A 16,351-nucleotide genomic window follows, 5' to 3' on the forward strand; every position below is an offset into this window, starting at 1 on the left:
TTGCAGTGGTGATAGTAAAATGAATCAGAAAGTGATCCGACCAGATACAGGGAGTAATGGAATTGATAGCCAAGGGAATGTTCTGTGACCAAATTTGATCAAGGCTATGCCCTTTTTCGTGGGTGGGTAGGTGTATCTGTTGGGTCAGATTCATATCTAGTAAACTCTCTTTCAGCGCGGCTGCCTGAGTGTCCAACTCAGTAGAGTTCAGCCAAAGATTAAAATCGCCCAGCAATACAATTTTTTTATGGTTGATTATTAAAGGAGCAAGATGTTCTGCTAAAGATGCCGCAAAAGTGGGCATGTTTTGAGGGGGACGGTAAATGAGGATCATAAGTAGTGATCCACTGTTAGTATCCATTTTGAAAATCATATTGTCAGATCCTATGAGATCAAGAGACGGTAAAAGAAAGAATTTATGGGTATTGTGAATAATCGCTGCAACTCCCTCACCCCTTTTGTCAGCAGGTCTGTTAACGTGTAGGATGTAGTAGTTAGAGGGAACTGCTGCTAAAATATAGGGTAAGGAGTCTGCATTGAGCCAAGTCTCTGTGAGGAGTAAGAGATCAGGTTGCTCGGCCTGAAGCAGGAAAAATATGTCCATATGGTGTTTGACCATGGACCTAGTATTTAAATAATAACATTTGAGAGTGGTCTCTGAGTCAAGTGAGGGTAGAGGGAGAGAAGAGGGGTTGGGGCGCGTGGCTTTATCAGCCGTGTATTTGGGGTTCAGAATGCCATAGGTGGCGGCACGCTTTAGTACGTACGCGGGTAAGGCGGGTCCCGGACTGTCTGAAGGTCTAAATTGTAACAGGTCTAGGGAGGAGTATGTGTAAGTTTGACCAGGGATTCTGGCTCCAGGCCCCGGTCTGCCGCGGACGGGCGCAGACGGGCTTGACTTATGCGCGACTTCGGCGCGCATTCGTCGCGCCCGCTGCGCTCGTCCGCTGCGCTCCTGTATACACATTGGTTTTGTAGCCTGCCTCCCGGGAGAACTAGACCGCTAGATCCGGTCCAGCCCCACCCAAGATGGCGGCTCGCCTCACCCTCCACACAAACGGCACCGGCCGCGGTGGAACAGGGCGGGATACAGAGGAAAAATCAACACAGTGGGTAGATAAGATTTAAACAATGATTTTCAATTTTAAATCGAGCATAAAATAATTCTGGAGCGTTGGCGCCTCATTCGCGCCAGAGCAGCGACAATTTCTACCATTGACTGCGCGTTTAGGAAAAAATAATTCACAAGGTTCCCAGAGAACTGGGTTGCTGCCACCAACCTTGCATTGCAGTACGGGTCTTGTCAGGCTTTGTGTTCGGGCTCCGGCGGGAGCGACGACAAAGCAAACCGCTGATCGCTTGATGGTGCCTGCTTGTGCAAGGTGGTCACTCCTTGACCACAGGGGAGATTCTTCAGTCTTCTATCTTCAGGTAGAACGTTGAAGGTCCAGAGTTTCGTTACAAGTTTCAGTCAGGATCAAATCTCAAGTCTTGGGACTTAGCTCCTACCTATATACCAAATCTAGGGGCTGGATTACCTGCTAGGTCCTTCTTATGGGTGGGACCAGGGAAGGGGGTGGTTACACCCCTTACCCTTTGTCCAGTTTCGCGCCAGAGCTGGGGCTGGAGTGCCCCAGCACCGGGTTGAACTGGACTATGCATGGGACACCTTGTGTGCCCCAGGCAGTGTCTCATTTCATTCAGCCCTCCCTGTCCCAATACACTATGGCCTGTCTGGGGTGGTTCTAGCACCTCCCTAGACAGGAAACCTATTGTCCAAGCCTCCCTCGCAGGAAGGACTCCCAGCAGCAGGAGGTCACACTTGTGTCTGTGGCAGCAGCATCCATTTTGTGATGCTGAGGCTCTGGTTAACTTTAACTGGGATTAGTAGGAACAACAGGTCTTCTCCCTCTAGAAGGGTGGAATGCTACCCCCGTCGTTAGAACTGGCGAGGGGGTAGTATTCCAAATCGTATGACACCTTTCTCGACATGTTTTGATAAAGCCAAACCATAGTTAGCATCTGACCGCGAGGTTCATAATGTACTTTAGAGTATATGGTATGGCAATATCCTAGAACAGCTACAAGGACATGGTTCCGAAAGCTGCAGACAGGCACAGCTCATGTGAAATGAAATGAAAAATTACACTTATATAGCGCATAACCACCCGGAGGTCTTGCAGCGCTTTAGACTGAATACTGTGTCGGGCTGCTGGGTAAGTTAGTACGCTTTTGAAAACAGGTAAGTTTTTAGATCTCTCCTAAATGACATTCGGTTGTTATTTTGTCTGAGGGTTAGAGGCAGGGAATTCCATAGCTTTGCCGCTGCGTGAGTGAAAGAGCGGCCACCCCAGCGGGCTTTCTTGATTTTAGACATAGTAGCCAAATGCAATGAAGCCGAGCGAAGGGCTCTGGATGGTGAGTAAGGTAACACCAGGGGGTACAGAACTGCCGGGCCAGTTCGATGGAAGGATTTGTGCAAAATGCACATGGCCTTCAACTGTGTTCTGGCAGCCACTGGGAGCCAATGGAGTTCTTTTAAGGCATTCCTTGCTGATTGCCAGCGAGGGATGTTGAACAACAATCGGGCGGCACAGTTTTGGGTGAATTGGAGTCTTTTTGTCACTGCTGCCGGGGCCCCTAGATATAGAACGTTTCCATAGTCCAGGCGAGAGAGTATCAGGGCCTGTACCATGACCCTTCTCGCCTGGAATGGAAGTAGGGGGAGCACTTTGCGGAGCATTTTCATTAGCCCCACACATGTGGAGGCAGTTTTGGTAGCTTGGACTGAGAAATCCAGCGCTCTATCAAGCCAGATTCCTAGGCTCTTTATCTGGTCTTTAGGAGGAGGGGGGACACCGAGACATGAAGGCCAGCTAGACGCCAAGGAGGTTGGGGAAGGGTTACCTAGTAACATGATCTCAGTCTTCTCCCCATTGAGTGTGAGGTGGGAGAGTTGCATCCACTTAGCGACAGCCTCTAGACAAGGGCCCAAGGTGTTAGACGAACCCTCATTGTGGTCCAGAGAGACCACTAGTTGGGTATCGTCTGCGTAGGTGACAATCCGCACACAAAAAGGTAGGACTATCTTCTCTAGAGGCTGCATATAGACATTAAAAAGTGTGGGGTTCAAGGAGGAGCCCTGCGGAACCCCACAGCTAAGCGGATGCTTAGATGATGCCACCTCACCCTCAAACACCTGAAAAAAACATTCCTCCAGGAAGGAAGTCAGCCAAGTCAGGGCCGCGCCCGACACCCCCATGCCCTTCAAACGATGTAATAGTGTGGCATGGTTAACAGTGTCGAACGCGGCACTAAGATCAAGAAGTATAATGGCTGTTTTTCCCCCCTGGTCCATTGTAGCTCTAGCTGCCTCTGTCACTGCCAGAAGGGCAATTTCGGTACCATGCTGGGGACGAAACCCCGTCTGGGAGACCTGTAGAAGATTATTGGACTCTAAATAGTCCCCTAAGATTTTATTGATATGTCTCTCCAGCAATTTACTCATCCACGGAAGCAGCGAGATAGGGCGGAAGTTGGACAGATTGTTCTGATCCAAATTCAGCTTTTTCAGCAGGGCCCTTACCATCGCGCACTTCCATGTGGATGGGACAGAGTTGGAGGTAATAGAGGTGTCAGAGCCTCTAGAATGAACGGGCGAATAGTATCAATCACTTTCACCAAGGCCTGTGGAGGGGCTGGATCGTTTGGAGATCCTGAGGTGACTTTATGGACCAATATATCTAAAGTACTGGGATCCAGGAGTGGAAAAGTGACTAATAAGCAGGATACAGGTAGGTCAGAGTCCAAAGTAAAGGAGGAAGCCGTATCTTCATTACCTGTCGAGAGTTGGGAATAAATGGACTGAATCTTCTGAGAGAAGAAGGTGGCCAGATTCTCACAGCGGACCTGTGCACCCTCTGATGGCAGAATCTCAGAAGGAGGGGAGATTAAAGATTTCGCAATTTTAAAAATTTCCCTAGGGGAGTTAGCTGCCATATTAATTTTGGTTTCATAGAACACAGCTTGAGCAAGTTTTATTTTATTCTTGTAGTGCCTTATTGCCACTCTATACTCTAATTTTTTCAGTTGGGAGCGATCTTTCCTCCCTGTTAGAGCACCATCTCACATAAAACCAAGCACTCTGCCTCCAGGATTGATAAGGCCTGCCATAGGAGTGACTTATAGGTGTATATGTGTCTAGATGCAAGGTTAGATATAGGTATACTATATCTAAGCAAGGGGTGATTACACCACCTTGCCCCAGCTGAGTGATCAGCCAGTTGTGTCAGTTTGGATAGCCAGCCAGGGGAGGCATAATACATGCTGCAGCCCCAGGCAGGCCTTGGATGCACCTCTGCCCTGGGTACCTATAGTACACTGTACAGGGGCTGATAAGGAGATCCAATTCCCAATTGGAGATGTACCTAAAGTACATGGAGTCCATTTTACAGAGAGAGCAGATAGTTGGCCTGGGATCCTGCTAATCAGGACCCCAGGCCAACTAAGTTGAAAACCAGCTAAACACTAGGCAAACAAAAAAACTGGGGTAACCAAAGTCCGGTATCCACCTTCCTACAGTAAGTAGCCCATTGGCTACAACCCTCGCTCCCTGTAACGCCCTTCAATTAAGCATCTAGGGGACACCCTGATACCCGGAATTCAGATTTTGAAAGACCAAAAGAAGAAGTGAACGAAAAAGAAGGGCTGACCCGAGGAGCTACTAACCTGGGGCAAACCTTGTCGGCCTGTCTGCTACACCCGACACTCATGGAGAACCTGACTAGTCATGGCACTGTGCAGACTCTAAGAAACAGGAGGGCTGCCAGTGCTTCACCAATCGCTACAGAAACCCCCTTGGAGTAGAGGTGCTACTCCCCTGCATCTGCAGGTACCAAAGAAACAACAGCTGGTGTACCGAACTACCACTAACGGGGACTTAAGATGCTGCGGCTGCCCAGAAAGAGGTAGCGGTGCTCCTGCAGGTCAGATCTGTTCCACCTTCAAGTGGGGGGATGCCAAAACCAACCAGGGCCGCACAACACCAATACCTGGGGTGCCGAATCCCTTACAGCAACCACGGCTTGTTGTGTCCAGACCAGAAACCAATGCCAAGGAAAACCAACCTGCACGTCGAGGGACTTCAGGGACAGTGAGACCCACAACGATTGGCTCAGGTGACCTGTTTCTGCAAAACCCAAAGCAAAGAGTGAGTCACCAACTGGCGCCACTTGACAGCTCAAAGCACCTCTGCACCCATAGTCCAAGTCCAGAGGAGGTGACAGTGCCAGCGGGGTCTCCAGACCCACTAGATACGAGCCAACCCTTGGGACTGACCAGATTGGACTTCCAGTCGCTGCCTGCAGCCTCTTTCTGCAAGCCCCATCCAACCAAAAGTGACTCAAGCACTGAACCAGATGTCAAAAGACCCCACTGCACCAGAGCCCCACAGACAGAGGAGAAGTGGACCACAGTGTCAGCATGTGCCTGAGCATCTCAAGGGTTGAGCCCCCAAGAGTTCACCAGGACTGGCACCCCAGTCTCTGCTTGCAACCTCTTTCTGAGCAGACCGTTCCCCATTGAAGTGGATGGGACACCTGAAGCTGTGACACACGTCTGCACCCAGACTTCCCAGGGCCTCCCGAGGTGACCTTGTTGGTGTGGCCTTGGACCTTGACCCATACACACCTTAAGTCCCGGAGAACAGTCCCATAAGTCGCTGCTAAATGCCCAAATACACTTTGCATAGGATATTACTGCTCCCAGTGTCAACTTTTGAAAACTGTAAAAATGTATAACGCAAAAAAGTATTTACCTGATTACGATGATCTTCACAGCTAAATTTATATAAAAGTAGATCTTATTTTTATAAATTGGTCTAGGATTTATTTTTAAGTGTGTGTCTCATTTATTGCCCCTGTGAGCGACAAAAACCCTTAAATCTGCTCAGTCCTCTTACTTAGACGAAAAAATTAGGGCATCTGCAAACTCCTCTAGGGAGACGTTCAATATTGCTAAGACCCTTCTAAAAATTCCTGACTCTGCCGCCCCCGTGGAGCCTTCGGTCAGCCGTTGTAATGAACTGGCTGAATTTTTTGACACTAAGATCAAAAATATTTTGATATCCCTTCCATCGCTCCCCCCAGAGACTACTGAACAGGTTGAAGTCCCACCCCAAGAACAAAAACCTAAACTAGACCGGTTTGCCACGACAACAGCAGACTAACTCTAACCTGTCCTCCAGTCAATTAAAAGTGGTTCCCCACTGGACCCTGCCCCTTTCAACATCCTTAAATCAGTCTCCCCGACCATTTTGCCTCACTTGGTCGACCTGATCAATCTGTCATTCTCCCATGGAACGGTACCACCTAGCTGGAAAAGGGCAATTGTTAAAGCTCTGATTAAAAAGCCAAAGCTGGACCCCCTTGAACTAAATAATTACCGCCCGATCTCCCTCTTGCCGGGTTTCAGCAAAATTGCAGAAAAAATAATCAAATCAACAGATCTCCAACTATCTAGAGATGAACGGCCTACTTAGACCCTCTCAGACAGGCTTTAGGCCAGGCCAAAGCACGGAGACCGCTATGGTGGCGGTGGTCGATGAATCCAGAAAGATCATGGATGAAGGAGGGTCAGTGGCAGTGATCCTCCTGGACCTCAGTGCGGCATTCGACACCATCAACCACTTTCTGCTGATCCGTAGGCTTAAGGACCTGGGTATCTCTGGGGTTGCCTTATCGTGGCTTGACTCCTTCCAGAGCGATAGATCTTTCCAGGTGGCGGACGGGGACCTACTTTCCAACAGCATACCGATTCACTGTGGGGTCCCTCAGGGCTCGTCGCTTAGCCCAACCCTTTTTAATGATTATATGTCCCCCCTGGAGAAGATTGTCGCTCCATTTGGGATCAAGCTGCTCACCTACGCTGATGACACCCAGATGGTAGTATCCCTTAACCAGCCCAACCACTCCTCTCCTGATCTCTACACCTGTCTCGGAGAAATCACCAAGTGGATGGATAGATCCCACTTGAAGTTGAATAGTGGAAAAACCGAGGTTATGGTTATGGGCAATCAACTTCATTTTCGCCCAGAGTCTCTCTGGCCCCCATGTATGTGTCCCCCCCCACCCCCCCCCCAATCCCCAAATCCGCCATCAAAAGCCTGGGGATCTGGCTAGATGAAGGACTCACCTTCTCCACCCAATCACGGAAAACCGCGGGTATCTGCTATGGCCTCCTACAGACCTCCAGGATAATTCTTCCGCTGCTCCCCCCTCAGTCCCAAAAACTCCTGATATAGGGATTAATATTGTCCCGCCTGGACTACGAAACACCCTGTACCTTGGAGCCCCTAAAAAGGTGATCTCACAACTCCAAGTAGTACAAAACACGTCTGCACACCTCCTTACGGGAACGAGCAATTATTGCTCGGCCAAATCCTCCCTCAGGTCCCTTCATTGGTTACCGATCCAAGAAAGAGTGCACTTCAAGGCTCTTTGCACCACCCATAACATCCTGCACAATAAGGCCCCTCCTACATTGAAGGATCTCATCACTCCTCACACAACCAACAGAGCACTCCGTTCATCCCACCTCCACACCCAGGATCAAGAAAGCTCGCTCAGGGGGCCGTCGTTTCGCCTACAACGCTTCCAAACTGTGGAATTCCCTCCCACTGAACATTCGAGCCCAACCTGACATCCTTCTCTTTCGGAAACTTCTCAAGACATGGCTGTTTCCTTAAGACCCCCCCCTCCCTCTCTTCTTCTTCTTCTGCACTCCCGCTGGGACGCTCACGGGCAGCCATGCGCTCTACAAATCTGTAATAAAATAAATAATAAATAAAATAAACAAACGCTTAGCACTACCCTCGGAGAAGCCTAACTGCTGCCCACAATACCACAAAAGAGGTGTTGTGAGCCTCTGTTTTTCCTCTGAGGTTTGTCGGGACTCTTTACATGATGCATCTCTTTTTGGTCCATAATATAAAGACCCAGCTTCCATCACTGAACAATAGTTGAGCTCGGAAATAGTGTCTCTCCAAGGAGATTAATTAAAATTGACACTCATGTAAACTGTTGCCAGGTGGCAAAAACAGTCCACAATCATTACAATACATTTACAGTTTATAACAAGAGATTTCACAGATATCACAACACCAAACATTTTCCAGTTAAAACGTATACACAGAAGAAACTGCACGGTATTCCTCTTTTAGTCTACAATAACAGACATTGCCAAGAAGGTAAAACTAAAACCAAAGGATATCACAGAGAAACATCCAAATCATAATTTGCATAAAGCCATCCTTGCTCCACTCACCGGTTCATTCTCCTGGCCCTTTCCAAAACCTCGAACATGTGCTCCTGGAACAGGTCCAGGCGTCTGTAACCATTGTTTTCCACATTCCTCCTGATAATGTCAAATGTCAAGGGAGGCTTCTTGGGGAATTTGGGGTCGACAGCCGGAATCTCAGCCAAAGAGTCACTATAGCACCGTCCTTCGTCGTCCTGATGGCTCATCACAGACACAAAGAGATTATGGATGAGTTCCTGTATCAGCAGCGTCACGTTGGGGACGTGAGAATCCTCATCCCCTTCAATGTCTCTGCGGGTTTCAAGTAAGATTTTGTGCAAGACCAGAGCATCTTTATAGATCAAGGACTCTGGTTCGTTGTAAGTGCAGGCGTTATTGAACATCATTACAAAGTCCTCGAACATGGCGTCTATGTCCTGGTACTTGTTGGCCATCATGTGACTCCGAATTTTTTCCATGTCAATCGGCCTTTTAATAGTAAGGTAATAGTCCGGAAGTTCAGAGCGGGAAGGAAGCCTCAGGAAGATGGCACTGAGCCGCCGGCCTCGCGGGTCAGTATAATTCTTCACTGCTTCATAAATGTCGTTCAATTTTTGCTGCATCGGACTGAGGAATTTAGATTTCTTAGGAGAAATGCCACTCTTTCTACCTACAGATCCAAAGGGAAAACAAGAGAAGAGCAAAGTTAGAATGGGCAGGAGAGGTCCCCGCACCTGTAAAACCCTCTTAACAGCCTGCAGAGCCCCTCCTCCCATGCTGTGCCCTCCCATCGTGAAACTTCAGCTCAAGAGTCCTCCCCTTGTCCAGAGCTAATACTTCTCTTCCATTTCTCACAAGCTTGTGCCTCTTGTCCTTGAAGACTCACCGCCGCCTTGCTAGGAGCGTGTTTATAGCCAGATTCTGCCTCCCACCTCAGGAAGATTGAGCTTCTATTCTCCGCTCACCCTCAAATAGGGGTTTCTATTATCTGCCGAGACTTCCAGGTGATGGGAGCGGCCCTTTTATTCCAGACTCCACACTCAACAGGAGCTTGCGTTTCTATACGCTGTAAGCATCTCCCCATATTTATTTATTTCGCTGTATTTATAGAGCGCTTACATTCAGCCCGGTGGGATATTACAGCGCTTATACTACTATTTGTTTAGTCAACAGGGGAGAATTTGGGGGTCACAAAGAGATGGTTCAATAATCTGGGAAGAGCCATGTTTTTAGTTTTTTTCTAAACACCAAGTGGTTGTCGGTGAGCCGAATATCCAAGGGAAGAGAGTTCTAGTGGGTTGCGCCAGGTAGGTGAAAGAGTGACCACCTGTTCTGGTTTTCTTGATGTGGTTTGTTTTGGCTGGGGCAAGGTTGGTTGATCTTAGATTTCTTGAGGGTTGGTAAAATTCCACCTTCTGTCTAAGGAGCAGAGGGCCAGAAACATGAAGGGCCCTATGAGTATGGTGGAAAAGGTTAAACTTTTCTTTCTTTCTTGTGGGCAGCCAGTGGGGGGATTTCAGACAAGCAGTGGTCGAGGTATATCTGTCTTTATTAAAGACAGGTTTTGCGGCAGCATTTTAGATCACCTGTAAGAGCATTGACAGTTTGCCCGCCACCCCATGTACAGCGCACTTCCATAATCCAATCTGCTGGCAATTAATGTCTGGGCTACAGTACGCGCCAGTTGATCAGAATCCATCTGAACAGTTTCTTAAGTAGTTATTAGAAGCATCTGCGTCTATTCCTACAGACTCCTCCCATCAAGTCGTTGCTTCTACTCAAGATTCCACCCTTGCTGGAAGCTGGTGCTGGTGCTTTCCTACCCTGCAGACTCCTCTGCCGCTGCCATGACCTTGTGTTCTTCTCCCGGCAGACTCTCCCCACAGTCAAGAGCTAATGTTCCTACTCTATGCAGACTCCTGCCCTAGCCTTGTGCTTCCCTCAACCAAGTGGGAGTCTTGTAAATGGTATGAATAACTGTCCAAGTGGCTACCTTACAAATCTCTGATCACAACATGTTCCTCACAGCCATTGCTGTTTCCACTTGCAACAGGTGGTAATGAAGCGTAATCTTGAGCAGATAATAATACATTTAGAGATGGCCTGCTGGGAAAGGTCAACCGGCAAAATACATCAAATAGTTAAATATCCAAAATCCAAGTAGAAAAGAAGCTTAAGAGCAGGAGCAAGAGCAGCCCTTGCCCCAAAACTGTGTAAAGCATATTCTAGCTCAAAAACTTTCAACGGCAACCTGCCACTGCATGGGAGACAGGAGGGCAAAGAGCCTTTTCTTTTATTTTTCATCAATTTGCACGTGCAGCAAGGTCAGGGGCATCCAAGATGACCTCTATTGGAGTTTAGGTGCCCTGCTGGTACCTCACCCAGAGTATCCTGTGACTGGCAGTGTGAGTATAGCCAAGGAGCTTCACCTCTAGGCCTGTGGAACCTTCCTAACAGCTCTCACTGGACAAAGGTCTAATGGAGTCCATAACGTGGTTCCCAAGCAACCTTTAGGTCCGGGACATGTATAAAAGATGTACGTATACATATCTGTGTGAGAGCTATGGTTCAGAGGTGGGTTCAAGACAGGGGTTTCTTTTGTGGATTCTATGTGTCGCGCTATTGCCAACACCTTCTCTGTATCTCTCCCTGGGGTATGGGAACATGGGACAGCAGTGGATGAGAAGTCCAGTCCATAAGTCCAGAGTATGCTTTCCCTCCCCGAGTGAAACCCGCCCCTTCTTTCCCAGCTCCTGTGCTCTGTCACTTTCCCATGGCAACTGGTCTGGAACCAAGCGAAACACATACGTTTTACCCGTTGGAGCTGGTCTCACCGAAACCTCTGGGCTTATAAGTGTGCAAATCTCACCATTACCCTGTACGGGGATCTCCTCAACAACTGGCAAAGTCGAAGAGCTTTAGAAAGTTAAAGACCCTCTTGTTCGCTCTAGTATCCGCACTGAACACCAGAGCTGTATTAGCCTCTTCTCCCCTTAAGGAAAGGAACAACGGTAAAGGTCTCAGCTGGTTGTGTTTGTACATCTAAGGCCAGTGGGACTTTGTTTCCTGTAAGCACAGGACTTAAAGTAAAGAGTGACTTTGGATTGTCTAATTTTCTGCAGCAAATGAAGTGCTCACTGGTCCCACTGTCCAGAGGGAATCAATGAAGATTTACATTGAGGACGTATTATTCACAATCTAAAAAAGCCTCAGACCTGCTATGAAGCCCAACATAGGCATCCACTTTAAAACCGCATCGGTCTCGAGACAATCCTAGTGCTCTAGGGTTTTCCATGAAATCAAAGTGCTGCTGAAAGGTGTTCAGGGAGGCAGAGAAGTCATCAGCTGTTCGTCCAGGCTGCCCTTCCTGTTTTCTTGGGTACCGTGCTCACACTAGCTTTAGGCATTGGGAGGTGTCAGCCGCTGAAGGTGGGGAGGGGGTTATAGTAAGGGAGAGCAGTTCTCTTCGTGTGGGGTCACAAGAGCCACACAGTGGCACTCCCCTCCCTCGCACTACTCTCCGTGAAGCAGCCCATACGCAAGGGACCCCCTGTCAGGGCAGCGCCATGAACACATCTATCTTCCCCAAAAGTTCACTAATTATTGGTCAAGAGCGGTCAGGGATGCCCACCGCATTGCTGCCTTATTTGTGGATCGCACTTACCTTTCTTTCCGTTACGACCCCATGAGCCCGGGTTTATCACTTAATGCTACCAACTCCATCATTCACCTCGTAGGACCTGGCAGCATTCAGCGATATCAAAGTTGATGCAATCAATTGAAACTCAGGTCAATACTCACATAAACGCTCTTTCCAATAGAAACCATCACAAGACCATGGTCAAGAGGGCGGCTCAACAGTCCTATTTTGCAAAAAGCTTTGCACAATACACAAGCTGTCAAAAAATATTTTTATAAAGATTATTGCTAAAAACACCTCATGTCACTTTCTTCTCATATACATTGACCTGATGTGTTCAGCTGTCACTTGGTTGCACCTCTCCTGCTAACCCTGTTTTTCTTCCAGCTGAGGTGTGCTGGGTTAAGGGTAAGCCATGCTGAAGGACAACGCTCGGTTGAGCAGATGGGCACTGCTACCCACAGGAAGAGCTTAAAGTTGTGAAGAGGCTTCACATCCCTGGAGCTTAAGGCCAGCAGGAGGTACTGCCTAATGTAACTGCCTTTAAAGTAATCAAGTACATCATTTAAGCAAACATCAAACATGACACAAAGTTGTATTTCTTTCTAAAACACCAAACAAGTCATCTAATAGAACTTCATGACAGACGCCAGCAGCAAGGGCTGCACACCACAAGGAAACCTGGCTGACTTTGAATCCGGATACATGCCTTCCTTGCTGATCTTCAGTCTTGGAGAGGCCATGTCATCGTCGTCCGGGATAGGACCAAGTTCTTTCCGTTTCTCTTTGAGGACTTTCTCCAGCAAATAAGAGTCGTTGTAGACCTGATGATTGTAACATCAAAAGGGGATTAAGGAAGCACTCTGTTTAAGCACCGAAACTGAAATCCTGTAACTGTTTATCAAACTCAAGAAAACACACACAATTAGTACATTTATTTCAACAGAGTTTATTATTAAAAAACGGCTCAAACAGAAAGGCTTTTAGTGAGTAGCATTTAGTTAGATAACAATCAACATCCGATAGTCAGCACCAAGAAGCCCACGGGTGAATGTGCGCTTTAAAACATATAGTTTCTTACCCGGTGTAATTTTGCAGCTTGATCTTTCTGGATTCACTATGCTGTGCATTATTCCGCGGTCTTGTGGTTGGGTCCAGATTCGTAGTCTTTTCTTTTTTTTTTTTTTTGTAGCCCAGGTGGCTGTCTACATCCCACCTTTGGTGTATTTCCAGTGTCGTCGGCACGCTTCCTGCGGAAGCTCCCACCCCTGGGCGCCATCTTCGGATTCTTTTTTCTCGTGTTAGTCTTGTTACCGAAGTTAAGGCAATGTTCAACTAAAGTTTTTTCTCCGCTTTAACCTTTAAGGCTTCTTTTCCAAGTATTGTCTTTGTTCCAACCACCTTATCTCTCCAGCCTCATCTTTCTGGCGGAGGTGGGTGGGTTCGCTAGTGAATCCAGAAAGATCAAGCTGCAAAACTACACCGACGGGTACAAAACTATTTGTTTTGCAGCTTGAATCTTTCTGGGTTTACTATGCTGTGCATAGACTTAGTAGCGGTTTCTCATGTTGTTGGCGGCTGGGTGGAAGATGAGCGTTGGTTGTTGAATATGTGTTGAAGCACCCTTTGTCCGACTTGTGCTTCCTTGTTCATCTGTATATCCACGCAGTAGTGCTTCCTGAACGTGTGCACTGAAGCCCATGTTCCCGCCAGGCATATGCCCTGAATGGGTGTGTTAGCTAGGAAAGCTATAGTAGCTCCTTTTTTCCTGGTAGAGTGGGCATGTGTCCCCTCTGTTAGTTCCTGCCCTGCCTGCTTGTGGCAGAACTGTATTGTTTGGGCGATCCATCGCGCAATTGTTCCTTTAGTTACTGGTTTTCCCATGAAACTGTTAGCGAAGGACACAAAGAACTGCTTTGCTTTCCTGTGTTCCTTCCTTCTCTCGATGTAGTGCATGACTGCCCTTCTGGCGTCCAGAGTGTACAGAGCTCGTTCAGCGCTGGTGGCCGTTTTCTGGAAGAAACTTGGTATTTGTATAGTTTGATTCAAATGGAACCTTGACACCACCTTTGGCATGAAGTGTTGGTCCGTTCTCATCACCATCCTATCGCTGTGTATCTGTATGTAGGGTTCCTGTAGTGTTAGTGCCTTCAGATCGCTCACTCTGCGCAATGAAGTGATTGCTACCAGGAAAGCTGTTTTCATGGTAATCATTTCTAGGGAGGCCTTGTGAATCGGTTCGAAAGGTTCCTTCATGAGTTCCGTTAGGACCGGGTTACGGTTCCATGCAGGTGGTGGCACCTTCTTTGGCGGTGCGATCCTCTTTGTTCCCTCCAGGAATCTCTTAACGACCTGTGATGTGAAGAAACTCTTGCACGTTTCTCCTCTCGTGTAAGCGACTATCGCTGCCAAGTGATCCCTCAGCGAGGATGAGCTCAGATTTTTGTTGAGCAGGTGCGTGAGGTACTTTAGCACTGTTGAGTCCTTTTTCATCTTATTGTGTAGCTTTTCCCTCCTGCACCACAGTGTAAATCTCTTCCATTTCGCTACGTAGCACTTCCGCGTGCTGGGTCTTCGTGTCTCCCGAAGTACCCTTAGGGTGCTTTGTGGCAGTTTCAAATGCGCAAACTCTATGTCCGCAGGAGCCAGGCTACGAGGCTCAGGCTCTCTGGCTCTGGGTGCAGCACTTCTCCGTTTTGCATGGAGAGCAGGTCTTTCCATCTCCCGAATCTGTGGGGTGCACTCTGTGTCATCTCCATGATCTGCGAGTACCATTTCTGCCTGGCCCACTGTGGTGCCACAAGTATCAGGGTCATGTTGCTCGCTCTGCACTTGCTGAGTACCTTGTGTATCAGCGGTATCGGGGGAAAAGCGTAAGCAAATGTCCTGGACCAGTCTATCCATAGGGCATTCCCCAGGGAGCCCTCCCCGGGCTGTCTGGATGCGAAGTTTTGGCATTTTGCATTCTGGCGTGTTGCAAATAGGTCTACCGACTGTGTCCCCCACCTGTCGAAGAGCCTTCTCGTCTCTTGTGCATTGAGTTCCCACTCGTGGAATGCCGATGTCTGTCTGCTGAGCCAGTCTGCTTCTACATTGTCCTTTCCTGGTAGATGTATGGCTAGCAGGTCTATCTTGAGTGGGATGGCCCATCTCCATATCTCCTGTGCTAGTTTCGAAAGCGAGGCTGATTGTGGCCCCCCCCCCTGCTTGTTGATGTAAAACATCGCTGTTGTGTTGTCTGTCTGGATCAACACTCTCTGGTTGTACAGTTTTATTTGGAAGGCCTTTATGGCAAGGAAAACTGTCTTCAACTCCAGGTAATTGTGGTGTCTGACCGCATCTGCTGGTGTCCACAGGCATTTTACTTTGAGTTTCTCCATGTGAGCTCCCCATCCCCTCTGGGACAAGTCTGTGGTAATGGTCACTGTTGGCGTTGGTTACGTCAGAGGCTTCCCCCTTATGTTCCTCATGTTCCACCATGCCATCTCTTTCTGCACTGGGTGTTTTACAACCACTAGATCCTCCCAACGACCTGTAGCTTGTGACCATTGCTCCTGTAGCCTTTCCTGTAAAGGTCTCATGTGGAGCCGTACTTTTGGCACTAGGTGTATGCATGATGCCATAATGCCCATGATTTGGCTCGCTGTCCACACTGTCCGAGCTTGCCCCTTCTGGTAGAGCTGTGTCTCCCTCACGAGCGCTATCGTTCTCTTCTCGCTGGGGAACACCTTGCTCTGTAAGGTGTCGATCTGTGCTCCCAGGAAGATTTTTATTTGTTCTGGTTCCAGGGAGGATTTTCCCCAGTGGCTGGAGAATCCTAGGTTCATCAGTGTGCTTGTCACTCTCTGTGCGTGCTGCTTGCACGTTTTGTATGAGCTTGCTTTGATCAGCCAGTCGTCCAGTTAAGGGTACACGTGTATCCCTTCCCTTCGTAGGTGTGCTGCGACTGTTGCGAGGCATTTTGTGAAAACCCTTGGTGCCGATTTGAGCCCGAACGCCAGGGTTGTGAACTGGTAGTGGTCTTCTCTGATGATGAATCTGAGGAGGTGTTTGTGGCCCCTGTTCATTGGGATGTTACGGTTAGGCATCTTTTAGGTCTATGGTGACCATGAAGTCCCCGGCTTGCAATTGAGGGAGCACCTCTTGTAGGGAGGTCATCTTGAACCTTTGCGTTCTTACGAACTTGTTTATGAATCTTAGGTCCAGGATAGGTCTCATACTTTCGTTCACCTTTGGTACCAGGAAGTATGTGGAGTATAAGCCCTTGTTCCTTTCCCTGTAAGGTACTGGCTCTATGGCTTGTTTTTGCAGGAGCTCCTTTGCTTCCTCCCGAAGGAGCTATAGGTCTTTCCTTGCTAGTGGCCTTCTTTTTGGCTTCCTGTCCGTAGGCTTTCCCTCCAACTCTATGCAGTAGCC

General features: G+C 48.3%; 1 protein-coding gene across 7 annotated transcripts in view; it reads right to left on the reverse strand.

The window, feature by feature from the left end:
* Window positions 1–16,351, reverse strand: part of PBRM1 (polybromo 1) — a 368,051-nt gene that overhangs the window by 181,105 nt on the left and 170,595 nt on the right. For all 7 annotated transcript variants that reach the window (XM_086939413.1, XM_086939411.1, XM_086939408.1 and 4 more), the window contains exons 15-16: window positions 12,645–12,759; window positions 8,323–8,965 (exon numbers count right to left, since the gene is read on the reverse strand). In XM_086939413.1, coding sequence (XP_086795539.1) covers window positions 8,323–8,965; window positions 12,645–12,759 — 758 coding nt within the window. The remainder of the gene's footprint in view (window positions 1–8,322; window positions 8,966–12,644; window positions 12,760–16,351) is intronic.

The sequence above is a fragment of the Lissotriton vulgaris genome, chromosome 9 (genome assembly GCF_964263255.1).
Source record: "Lissotriton vulgaris chromosome 9, aLisVul1.2, whole genome shotgun sequence".
Lineage (NCBI taxonomy): Eukaryota > Metazoa > Chordata > Amphibia > Caudata > Salamandridae > Lissotriton > Lissotriton vulgaris.